The 12813-nt window shown below is 42.3% G+C and overlaps 1 protein-coding gene across 1 annotated transcript in view; it reads right to left on the bottom strand.

Annotated features, from left to right (window-relative positions):
- The window catches only part of LOC122792991 (guanylate-binding protein 1-like), a 571076-nt gene that overhangs the window by 514013 nt on the left and 44250 nt on the right, over window positions 1-12813 (bottom strand). The window contains exon 2 of the mRNA XM_044060651.1: window positions 9233-9430. Within this exon, the coding sequence (XP_043916586.1) occupies window positions 9233-9407 (175 nt within the window). The 5' untranslated portion in view covers window positions 9408-9430. The remainder of the gene's footprint in view (window positions 1-9232; window positions 9431-12813) is intronic.

Genomic DNA, 12813 nt, shown 5'->3' with positions numbered 1-12813 from the left:
ATTAAGGGTAGCCAGCTGAGAGTTCATCCTATCCTGAAAACCCGCAGCTGTTGGGTCCTTCAGCATTTCACTCACTTCCTTGAGTAAATCCCTCTGAAGTCGAGTAAAATGGCACAGGTAATTCAGCGATTTCATTGTAAAGGTCGCTGACGAGAACATCCGCTTCCCATACCTGTCCATCGACCTAGACTCCTTGTTAGGAGGATGAACAGGTACCGAAGGATCAGCTAGTTCCTTCTTGGTAGCTGCAGCCACCACCATAGCATCAACGGAGACGCCCTTGGTCAGAAATTCTTTGTCTTTGGGGACCGTGATGAACTTAGATGGTCTCCTGGGGGTGGGTTCCACTGAGTCAGGAGCCGCCCAAGCCTTCTTTGCCACCACTTGCATAAGGGGGTCAAAGGGAGGGGACACCCAGGAGGTGGAAGGGCGAGAGCCAAACGCCTCAAGGTACACTGATTCATCCTCTGAAGGGTTGAGGGCTGGCCAATTCCCCCTCTGTTTTAAGATTTCAAGGATGTCTGCAAAGGAGACATCTTCAGAGGGGGAATGAGGGGAACCTTCAGAATCCTCTAAATCAGTGTCAGAGGTGACAGACTCAGGGGAGTCAATGTGCTTCCTCTTACACTGCCTCTTCCTAGGGGGCTCTCCTACAGGGTCAGGAGAGGCCTCGGAAGAGGAGGAGATCCCCACAGGGGAAACTTGAGGAGCTGGCTCTCTACGGTCGGGGACAAGAGAGTGAGTAGAAATCACCGGAGGCACCATGGAGGGAAGGGCAGAAGGAGCAGTCTGTGGATTAGAACCAGGTTCTAACACGCTCCTCATGACCTCAAAGGCACCCCTGTCAGGCAGAGCCGAAGGTCTCCATTCCGAAAAACTGAAAACCTCCCCCGGCACTGACAGTGATGGCTCCGAGGCCGATGTCGGAGCCGAACTCACCAGCGCCGAAGCACCGAGAGGGAGAGCGGGTTCGGACAAGGGTATTGGTTCCGACGCCACCACAGTTTCGGGTCCGAACCGCCCCGGCTCCGAACTCAAAAGAGTCAGAGGAGGAATATTTTGAGTGGAGGGGATAGTCTTCGACTGTTGAGTCGGACTTTGAAGCATTTGAGCTAATGCCTCGGACTTAAGAAGTCGACTCACTACTCTCTGAAGGTCATGGTCCGATAACCTGGAAGACCTAGAAGAGTGGGATCTATGGCTCCGTTCAGACAGCAAAGGTGATGCTGGAGCCGAATGAACGGAGCCGATAGATGGGGAGCGGGACCTCTTCTTAGTTGTCGGCTCCAACAACTTTATCGTAGCCGACTCAGTTATGTCTCCCTCGGCTCCGGCTGGAGCCGAGGACAGCGTAGGTACCTGCATTCGAGATTCGGAGCCGATGTCCGAATGGACTTAGAGCCCCCAGAAGTCGGCTCAGAGGCTGGAGCCGAAGGTCTGGATGACTTAGAGGGTCTCCCCGACTGAGTGGAGGGACCCTCAGGCTTTAATAAGCCTCTGAGAATTAATTTATTTTTTCGCTCCTGCAGGACTCTAGGGCTGAAGCCATGGCAAACAGCACATGAGTCCTGCAGGTGCAAAGGCCCCAGGCAGTAGACACAAGAAGTGTGACCGTCTGTCAGAGACATCTTCTGACAGCACGAGTCACACTTCTTGAAGCCTGAGACCTTTGATTCTTTGGACATGTCCAAAGAGAAAATAAAGTGTAAGCACAAACACACACACACACCGATTACACTTTAAAAATAATAAACTTTAAGTTATAACTACAAAATTTAAAGTAAAATTTTCCCTACAAAACACACAGACACTACAACTACCAAGGGTAGGGAGGAGAGGGCCTAAGGCCCAAGGGAAGGGTTAGATAATTTAGGATAGGAAGGCTAATGAAAAAATTAACTAAAAAGGATAACAGTATTCAACTATATAAAGTTATGAAAGGGAGCTAACTAAAAGGGGATTCCTGACTGACTAAACTGTCAAAAACTTTAAACTAACCTGAGCCGGTTGAAAAAAGCACCTCGATCGCGTAGCGGCAAACGAGATCTGAGGAAGTTACGCCTAGCATTGTGGGATATAGGGGAGCCTTGAGCTGGTGAAACTAGCTCTCAAGCTTTTGGAGTGGCCGAGTCGGAGCCGAGGATCGGCTCCGAACCCATCTAGCAAGAATGAAGGCGAGATTGACAACTTAACATCAGGTGAGTGTCTCGATACCAAAGGTTGCCTCGGCACTGAAGAAACAGACAGCATTGAGACAGAAGAAGCAGAATCAGAGCCAGAACTCTTCGGCTTCGCTACTTTAGACTTCTTTGATGGCTCTGAAGCTGGAATCAATGGAGATTTTCTCTTCAAAGTTTTGGGAGCTGTCTAACCAAGTTCCAGCTGTTCCTGGAAGGAACTAGTCATAAAACCTCCGTCAATCAATTTTCGTTTTCTCTCATTAAGAACCCTAGAACTAAAGGCATGACAGAAAGTACAGGGCTCTTGTAAATGAGCCTCTCCCAGACAGTACACACAGCTGGTGTGACTGTCAGTCAATGACGTTTTTTGTGAGCAATTATCACATTTCTTGAACCCAGAAGGGCGGTGTTCCTTATGTTCTCTGTCTTTGTCTTTGGACATATTGCTAAGAAAAAACAAAGCTAACAATACAACAATAACAATAAGAACAATAACAAGGCAAGCTATGACGAGAGGACTAGCACTCAGGGAGGAAAAGCCCTCTAATTTAAACGGGCAATTACGGCCCTCTAACTAAAACGGGCCGTACAATCCTAAGAAAGTGGGACAGGGGATAAAGCACGCACTACAAACACACAGGTAAAAGATAACAATTATCTAAACAGAATAATGAAGAAAACTAGACAAATATATCAAAGATTTATGAAAAAAATCTTCTACTTAGCCAACGAGCCAGTAAAGAGACAACCTCGAAGCTTTCGCAGCAAATGAGAGCTGGGGAATTGCCATGAGGCACCATGGGATAGGAGTTAGCCTTGAGCCAGTAAAAGTTCTCGAACTTTAGTATCGGCTGAGTCCATCCAGCAAGAATTACAGCGAGATAGGACTACATAACATTAACTGTTTTATGCAACTGTTACAAAAATATAGAAAATAATTTTGTCCTAAAATCTTAGGACATTTGTCATTTTTTCAATTTTTTTGCAGGACACAACTGCCCAAACAGGGACTGCCCCTCGCAAAGTGGGACAGGTGGTAACCCTAACAATTAATAATACTTGAGCTGGAAGAAAAATATTTCAGTCTGTTTTCACTGAAAAATAACTTTCAAATTTAGTAAGGTCTCAGAAAAGATGGATGTTCTAGAAGGAAAAGTGAACTTAGAACCAGAATCTTCAGATAGAGGAGAAAACACTGAAGAAACACATTCCCATCCTTCCCCTGGTCTTCTGACCATATATCTATGTCAGAATGTAATGGAAACTGTTTTCTACCTGACATCAGTGAAGAAACAGAATGAAAAACACTGAATGCTGAAAATTATTACATTAAGCAAAAATTTCCTGTCAGCAGTTAAATAATCAGAAGTAGTAAAATTACTCACTTAGGTTCATAGGTGTTTACTAGGCTAATGACCACAAGGGCCTTTTTAAGCCTAGCCATGCATCCTAAATCTCTGACAAGTTCTGATACCCTTGACAAGTGTAAGCATGGGCCTGGGAGATGAACCATTTACAAGTTACCTGTTTGCATTAGAGACACAGGTGCCAAACCAGCGATGGATTTCCAGTTTCCCATCCAATTTTCCAAGTTGCACTTGAATTGGGTTAGGGAGGAACTCTGCTTCACATGGATGGGGTAGTCTCTGGGATACATACCTATCTCTCCAGCAGCTCCTATTTATATCACAGTCAAGGTTTAAGTCTATAGAAGGGGTAATTCTGGTACTGTCTGTTCTGTGGATATGCAGGAGGTCCATCATAGTGGGGTCTGACAATGCCTTCAGTGAAACAATGACTTCCTTGGACTTGGATGCCATATCTTTGTTTAGAAGTTGCGCAATATAGAATGATTTCCTCACCACTGTAGACATGTGATGATCAAAGGCTAGATTACTATCTATGTGTGTCCCTAAGTCCCTGACTACTGGGTCACCTCTAAGGGGTGTGTTGTTAACATGATATTTACCACGAATGGATGAGAGATTCATAGATTAGCACCAGGCTAACTGCCCTTGCGAGACATTTTAAGCCTAGCCAATTATTCCCTGTGAGAGTCAAACCCTGTACCTTGTGTTTGTAAGGCAAACACCTTAACCATAAGGCCGCCCTCCCAATCTCTACTGATCATCTCCATGATAACTCTTTCCATAGCTTTATATATAACACTAGTGAGACTTAAGGGTCTATAGTTTCCAAGGTCTGTAGATGGCCCACCTTTGTACAGAGGGATGACTGTTGCCTTTCTCCATTCATGTGGCACAAAGCCTGTTTGGACGCTACAGTTAAACAGTAATTCCAGAGGCCCTGACAGGTCATATTTCATGCTATTTAGAAGGCATCCTGGGATATTGTCTGGGCCCAATGATACAGTGTTCTTGGTCTTAAAGAGAGCATTAAGGAACTGTTCCCTAGTGATAGTAGGGGGAGTTATATTTGATGATATTTCCTGAGGAAAACTTGACGGGAGGAGAGAGGAGTACAGTTGGAGATGAATTTATCAGCCAGGACGTTTGCTATATTTTCTGGCTCAATGTAGCTGGCTCCATTTACAATCAGCTCTGCACACAACTGTGTATTGCCTTTGAGGTTGCGGACATAACTAAAGAATGCTTTGTGGTTGTTCTTGGCCTGGGAGGCCAAACTTACCTCAAATTTGGCTTTGGCAGACTTTATTTGTCCTCTGAGTTGTTTGTTTAGTTTGATGACAGTGCTTTTATCCTTCTGGGTGCTGCACCTCCTAATTCTTGCCATGATTTTCTTCTTCCTGTTATACATCCGATTGATTTTGTGATTCCACCAGGGTGGCTTGTTTTTTTTTTAGTTAGTTCTGTACTTCTTCCTGGTGGGTACAGCTGCCTCTATGCAGCTATTAACATGCTTCTACACGGTTTCTGTGAACAGTTCTGCATAGGCAGAAGTGTTCTCAGGGTTTATAGGGGCTTGAAATTTTGCCAGGTTCTCACTTAATAGGAGAAGATTAGCCTTAGAATAGTTCCTAAATATTCCTGGTTGAGCTGGGGGTCCATGTTTTATTTTTTACTTCAAAGGAGACTATTCTGTGGTCTGACCTTATCAGAGAAGGCATTACAGTAGGGAGTGTGCAGCACTCTCCCATATTAGTGAGGACCAGGTCCAATATGGTTGCACCCCTGGATGGTTTATTGACTATATGGTCCAGGGAGTTTATGTTTACAAAAATCCAGGAATCTCTGTGCATGTACTTCTGATGTCATATAGGATTCCCAGTTAATAGTGGGGTAATTAAATTCACCCATGAATATGGTTTGGGGTTGAATTGTTAGTGTTTCTAATAAGTTTAAACACATGGTATGGGTTTCCTGGGTCACAGAGTGGGACCTATAGCTTGCAAGAAAGTGGTATTGAATTCTACCTATCGTGATTTGAACATGGAGCAGCTCAAGTGCATTGTCATGTTTGATCAGCCTTGAAGTATATTTATTTCTGATGTAGATAGAGACACCTCCACCTTTAGTCCCTGCTTGCGAAGTAGCTGGTCTAAATGCGTGGAAGGCATTATAACCTTGCACTGTTGATGTGCTCTCTGCGAGTTTCCAGGAACACTCCCTGGGAAAAGACTAATAGCAGAGTGCACTACCCTGAGATTCAGGCATCACAACCCAGCTGTGCTGTCAGCCTTTTCCCATTCCTTTTCTCAAGTTCAACAAGACTGGTTCTCCCTTGCCAGTGAAAGCAACCCCACAGCTGCAAAGCAAATGTCTAACCCTTGTCGCATAGTGGCTGAGAAAATTATAGCGGGGACCAAGAAACAACAATCAGCAATCTGCAGAACCAAGTCCGGTGAAAGCAGAATCATGCATCAGCAAATCAGGCAGTGAAGGAGCCAGTCTAACACCAAGACTTGCTCATAATTTTCTTCTTCTTCAAGACAGGGGAAAGATGAACCCAGGAGACCAGTAACTGATCCATGTTTCAACCAAACAAGAAGCCAGGAAGTATTTTAGAGGAGCCTCTGAGAGTTGGTAAAACATCTATCAGCAAAGAAGTGATTTTTGAAGTTAGAAACCTACAGATAGTCCAGTCCCCCAAAAAGTTCTGCCCCAATACATACATTCTACAAACATATGTAAAAGAACTAACTCAAAAAATATATTTTCACACAGTTTTTCACATAAACATTCACAGAAAAAAAAAACTGTAACTGTTTGGAATACTGGGACCCACTACAGTGAGTACCAAAATATGGAGAGTGAATGGCTGAAAGATTGAACTTATACATACTATGTCCAAGATGCCATTTCTCAGAATATTCCATTTTCTCTGAGGTATGGAAATCTCAGAGTTGGTATGCACTCATATACGTTAAGGGGTGTGGGGGGGTGCAGGGGGCTTGCCCTATGCAAAAAGAAGATTTGCACTTCTATGTTTATGGGGGAGGGTTCAGCATGTCTGCACTCAGCACTCAGCATTCTGAGTGCCAATATTTCAATAGGGAGCTGAAAAACCCATAAAAGACTTGACAGTACAAATAAAATAAACTTCCCAGCATAAAAATAATTGTTTCACAACACTCTTTTCCCTCATAAAACGAAACAGTGGAAGGTTTTCCCAGCATGGTACTTATCTGCCCAGCCTTGAAGGATCAATAGCCGACCACTAGTTCCATGAAGCCCACAGAAGGAGTGCACTTTGGCAGCTATCGGCATTCCAACTGTCTGCTTTATGCAATTCTGCTAGAGACACCATCAGTTAGAGCACGTGAAAGGTGACCTTATCATTTGAAAGCTGTCCGCTTGGTCATATCCTTGACAGGATGTAACTCTTACAGCTTACACTATTGTAACAGTGATCTAATATTGAACATTTAACTGTGATATAACAGTATGCACAGATGTTTAAACGGTTTATCTTTTAACATTGTTAAATTTAGTCACAAGCTTAAACCCTTTATCTGTAAAGGCATGTAAGTTAAGTACCTACACAGAGTGCAACAATCTAATGCAGTATGTACAAAGTATCAAAACCTTTAAATAGAGAAGTCTTAGAGAAGGTCTTCAATAAGAATTCATAAAAAAATGTTTATGACATAAGAAGAAATACTATACTAAAGCTTCACCAGTCAAGTGATAATGTACGCTAGCCAATGTTTTCCCATTCAGATTTGTGAGGTTGTTCAACCAAGTGACTGACATGGTAGTTATAATACTAAATTGGGAAACAGGGAACATCAGAGGCAATCCAAAAGCCAGGAATTAAATGAGATTTGTTCTAGCAAGATTTTTTTGACAATGAAATGTTTACAATAAGATTACTATACCACATTAGTTTCTAATCCTCTGTAGCTCATTATCTTGAACCGAAATACACACATTTATAGTAATAATTGAAAAAAAACTAAATAAAAATAAAAATGTTACTTGTTCTTTGTCCAAGATGCCACTGATCTCATGCTAGAACAAAACAACACGAGTAAACACATCTCGGGTAGATAGCAAATATTGGTGGCATAAGGGGGAAGAAACAGGTAAGTGGGAGCATATGTTTTGGGAGTGTAATGAGTTGGCAGACTTAAAAAACTCCCTGCAGAGTACTCTGTCAGAAATATTGGGTGAGCAAATTGATGTAAGTAAGGAAATGATTCTTTTAAGCTGGGATACAGGATCTGAATTGCCTAGATACAGTAAGGCCGTATTAAGTTGGCTCTAAAAAAGCAGTTATAGAAAATGGAAATCAAAGTCAACTGTATTTCAGGTATTGAATATTATAAAAAAATAAATGAACTAAAAGAAGGATCTTCAGAAAAGAGAAGGAGCAAATTATGCAGAAGTAAATGGAAACTGTGGGAACAATACATGTACAATGTTCAGTAGGAGGAGTGAGGGTTAAGGGAAGGCTGGAATTCAGCATTTTTTGTAATGTTGGACTGAAGATAGCAAAGAAAATATATGTGATGTATATTGTGTTTAAATGGAAAAATTTTAAAATGGTTTGTTTTCTTTTCTGTTAATATATGTTTGGCTATGTCTCAAATGATAAGTCAATAAAGGTGTTTGAAAAAAGGAGTAAACATGTTACTACATTGTACAGTGAGTTAATATACATCGTCAAACTACATTTCCAGGCATCCAATCTCAAGCAAGTACAAAAAACAACCTCAAGCGTATGAAGAGAAGCTGTTGAGAACATCAATGGTTAATGACAATGTCAAAAATTACATGCTATTATCTAGAATCAGTATGTTCTATTGTACTTATGCTTTGAAGAAGTGTGGGGTATGGAAGCTTAATTGTTACCCTTGCTCTCATCTTATTAACTGTTTTAGCTATACTTATTTTAATAAATCATTACTTTGGATAAAAAGGACGTGTTTTTGATTATTTTTTCTTATTGCATTTTTACATATAATGTTATGTACCCAGACCAATTATGAGGTGTTTCCTTTGCCACTCCTTCCAGCAATCTTTTATCCTAGCAGCTGAAGTCTCATTACAGTTCATACATAACAACTATAAAAAAATCTTTCTTAGGTCAATATAAAGATAGCTCCCATGAATAGGAAGTTTATTTTTATTTTTTGAAGCAGTCAGTGGTAGTCAACAATGAACTTTATAGTGCTGAATTCCCGCTACGAATCCATGTTGTTCCCAAGCTATTATGACATATTAATCCATGTTTGTTAGTAGCTTTCTATACCTGATTTTCTAAACAATTTTGCCAGTGATAGACAAAGGATATAAGCTTGAAGTCTTTTACAGCATCAATATTTCTTTCGGCCATTTTGGGAAACATGAGAATAGCAGTGGACCTCCCAAAACTTTATGTCAGCTACAGATCAAAGCGCATGTATGTAAGTGAAAAGACTGGGCAATGTTTTAATAATCATTAGTACAAATAGCTTGAGTTTGAAATAAACACATTTATTACCATTTTTCTTAATTATTTTAAGGCAATTTAATAATGGGCCTGCATTTTGTCCCATCTGAAATGCAAGTTACCTGGACATTTCCACTCCCGTTCATAAATGAACAGGAATAAAATTATTTTGAAAAAAATATGCAAACATTACATACCAGGATATCTTCCAGCCAGTCTATTCATTAAGTACGATTTTCCTGTGCGGTATATGCCAGCAATTCCAACAATAACTATACGCTTGTTGATTTCTTTCATAACCTGTAGCGTTTCAGGTCTGATAGTCATTTTTCCATCCTTGCTTACTTCAATAAGACACTGAGGAGCATCCATGCTTTCTGATAAGTACTTTTACTCTGGAAAATAATCAGAATGTTATAATAATAACAAATATATTGTTTCTGCAAATACTTATAGATTTACAGTTCTCTAGAGTCACAGAATGAAAACTGTTATGGGCGTGCCTTCGTTGAAGGTTGGGCGTCGGGCTGGCAACTCGACACCATAAAAAACAACTGTCAATCCGGAGTTCCGCTGTGGCGACCCCTAACCAGGAAAAGCCGAAAGACAAACAAACAACCAACCAAATGTACACATGACTCTCATGCCATGGGCTGACTGATCAGGCTACATTTCATTCTACCTACTCAGTCGGGGTAATCTCTGCCTAACAAATGAACATAACATTAAACTCTTTTTCGATAATGTCAATGATCTCTTATATTGGTTAATAATGCAGTTCATTTGAATACAGCCCTTCATTCAACTTCAGCTTAACTTCAGTGCTAATTAATTAGTTGCTTTATAACAAAACACAGGATATACATAAAAACAAATACAAAATAAGTATAATTAATTAATAAATTAATTAATTAAACCAGTAATACAGAATGCATAAAACAACTAAAACTTAATAATAGGTTAATATAAGCTCCAACAGTCATCCCACCTTATCAAAGGCAATATCAAAAATGTAGATTTTAAGCCCCTTGCAAAAGCCAGCCAAAGAAGGACACTCCCAACGCCACCAAAACTGTAAGTTCCATGAGTAGGGAGCTTGAAAAGCCAAAACATATGCACCTGAAGTAACAAGACATACCTGTGAAACTTTCTGTTTATAACTGAAATTGAATGTAGAACACTCTATTCAAAGGATGGCTTAAAATAAGAAGTTATGTACCTACCATAACGTTCCATGTTAGTTGTCTTCTTCTCGCCTTCTTTCTTGCTGGATGGGTTCGGAGCCGATCCGCGGCTCCGACTCGGCCAATACTAAAGCTCGAGAGCTAATTCCACCGGCTCGAGGCTCCCCTATATCCCACAATGCTAGGCGGTAACTACTCAGATCTCGTTTGACAGCTAAACCAAGCAGTTCTGGTCTCCACAGTATGGAGAAAAAAGAACCCACCTCTATATAAACCTGAATGTAAGCTACCACAAACAGAAAAGGGGGAATAGAGGTGGTAGAACATGTGGGAAGGAAACTCCAAAGGAAGATCCCAAAATTTCCTATCGGTCTGTCCAGGCTAGGGGGAAGGAGGGTGGGGCCAAGAAAGAAGCGAGAAGAAGACAACTAACATGGAACGTTATGGTAGGTACATAACTTCTTAATGTTAAGTTGTCAATCTCGCCTTCATTCTTGCTGGATGGGACCGCGTCCCTAGCACCTTATTCCGGGTGGCCTATCGGAACAGACTCTTGAGAACAGTGGAACCAAAGCTGGCACGGTTTCTGGAGGCCATACCCAATTTGTAATGTAAAATGAAGGTATGAGGAGAAGCCCAAGTGGCTGCTGCACAAATGGAATCTATTGGCAGCCTGTCCTGAAAAGCTACAGATGTAGCTAATGCCCTAGTTGAATGAGCTCTAGGTCTTGAAGGCAGTTTTTGATGTCTGACTTCATAGATGAAATTAATTATAGAGGTAAGCCATCTTGAAAGGGACACTTTAGTAACTGGAAGGCCCAATTTCCCTTCCGCATAAGACAAGAAAAGCTGATCAGACTTCCTGAACTGTTTAGTCCTGTCTAAATAATATCTAAGTTGGCGGTGAACATCTAGAAAATGTAACTTTTGTTCCGACCTGTTGGAATAGTCAGGGAAGAAGATGGGGAGATCAATTGTTTGGTTCAGATTTGTCTCAGAGGAAACTTTAGGTAAGAAGGACGGATTAGTCCGGAGGGACACCCTATCTTTGTGGAAAACTAAGTAAGGAGGACGACTGCACAGAGCATGAAGTTCAGATACCCTTCTAGATGAAGTTATGGCTACTAGAAAAAGTGTTTTCCATGAGAGCAGCTTAAGGGGGCATGAAGCCGCTGGTTCGAAGGGGGGGGGGGGATCAAGGATGCCAGAACCAAATTCAAGTCCCATTGAGGTGGGGGATCTTTGATTGGGGGCTTGATCAGAAAAACACCTCTTAAAAAGGCTTTGCAGAGCTTATGGGACATGATACTGGAGTCTGAGACACCTACATGAAAATTAGATATAGCAGCTAGTTGTACTCTAGTGGTAGATGCAGAAGAGTCTAAATGAAAGAGCTCTACCAGAAAGTCTAGGATAGGCTGGATAGGTGCAGTGAAGGGGTCTATATTTTTTTATGCTGCCCAGAAGGAAAAACGTTTCCACTTACTATTATAAATCTTCCTGGTAGAAGATTTGTGAGAGGCTATCAGAATGTTCCGGACCGAATGAGAGATTAAGGGAAGCCTGGCTAGGGTAGGAATTGGAGAAACCACGCTGTGAGGTTGAGAGAATGAAGGAAGTGGTGCAGCTGGCCCGACTGATGGGTCAACAGATCTGGCACCGGGTCCAGATGCCAAGCCTGCTCCAACAGGTAATGATGGAGGAACGGAAACCATATCTGTTGAGGCCAGTAAGGGGCAATGAGGATCATTGGAACCCTCAAGGCGATAGCTTTCTGAATTAATTGAGAAATCAGTGGAAAAGGGGGAAAGGCATACAGAAGTCCCTGGGGCCAATCGTGGACTAGAGCGTCTCTGGTGGGATGACCTGGTAACGGGAAGAGAATGAAGAAGTCATGACACTTGCTGTTTTGGGGAGTAGCAAAAAGATCGCAGCAAGGCTGGCCCCATCTTTGGAAGACTTCTTCCAGCACCGATTTCTTCAGAGACCACTTGTGGGGCATGAGAATGGCCCTGCTCAACCTGTGCGCAATCACGTTGGACTTCCCAGGAATGTGCGTTGCTATCAGAAAACGCTGAGAAGAAATCGCCCACTGCCAAAGTCTGAGTGCCTCTCGACATAAGGGGTAGGATCTGGTTCTGCCCTGTTTGTTGATGTACCACACTACGGACATGTTGTCCATCTGAATTGCAATAGTCCCCGTGGGAAGAGAGTCCTGAAGGGCTTGCAACACTAAAAGCACTGCTCTCATCTCTAAGACATTTATGTGCAAGTGGCACTCAAAAGGTTGCCACGTGCCCTGGACTGTCCTGCCCTGATGATGCCCCCCACCCGATCAGGGAGGCGTCCGTTGTCACCGTGGCGACTGGGGGGGGGGGATGAAAGGTCTGCCTTGGAGAACTTGAGGTGATGTGATCCATCAAGACAGGTGATTCTTGCGTGATTGAGTTATTAATATGATGGTGAGACATCAGGAGCTGTTGGAAGGACCATTGAGTAAACAGCATCCATTGGAGGATCCTCATGTGGAAACGAGCTAAGGGGAGAAGGGTGATAGTAGCTGCCATGAGTCCTAATACCTTCAAGACTGCCCT

The sequence above is a fragment of the Protopterus annectens genome, chromosome 1.part0, assembly GCF_019279795.1.
Source record: "Protopterus annectens isolate FY-2018-M chromosome 1.part0, PAN1.0, whole genome shotgun sequence".
Taxonomy (NCBI): Eukaryota; Metazoa; Chordata; order Ceratodontiformes; family Protopteridae; genus Protopterus; species Protopterus annectens.
This window is presented reverse-complemented; position numbering and strand designations above follow the sequence as displayed.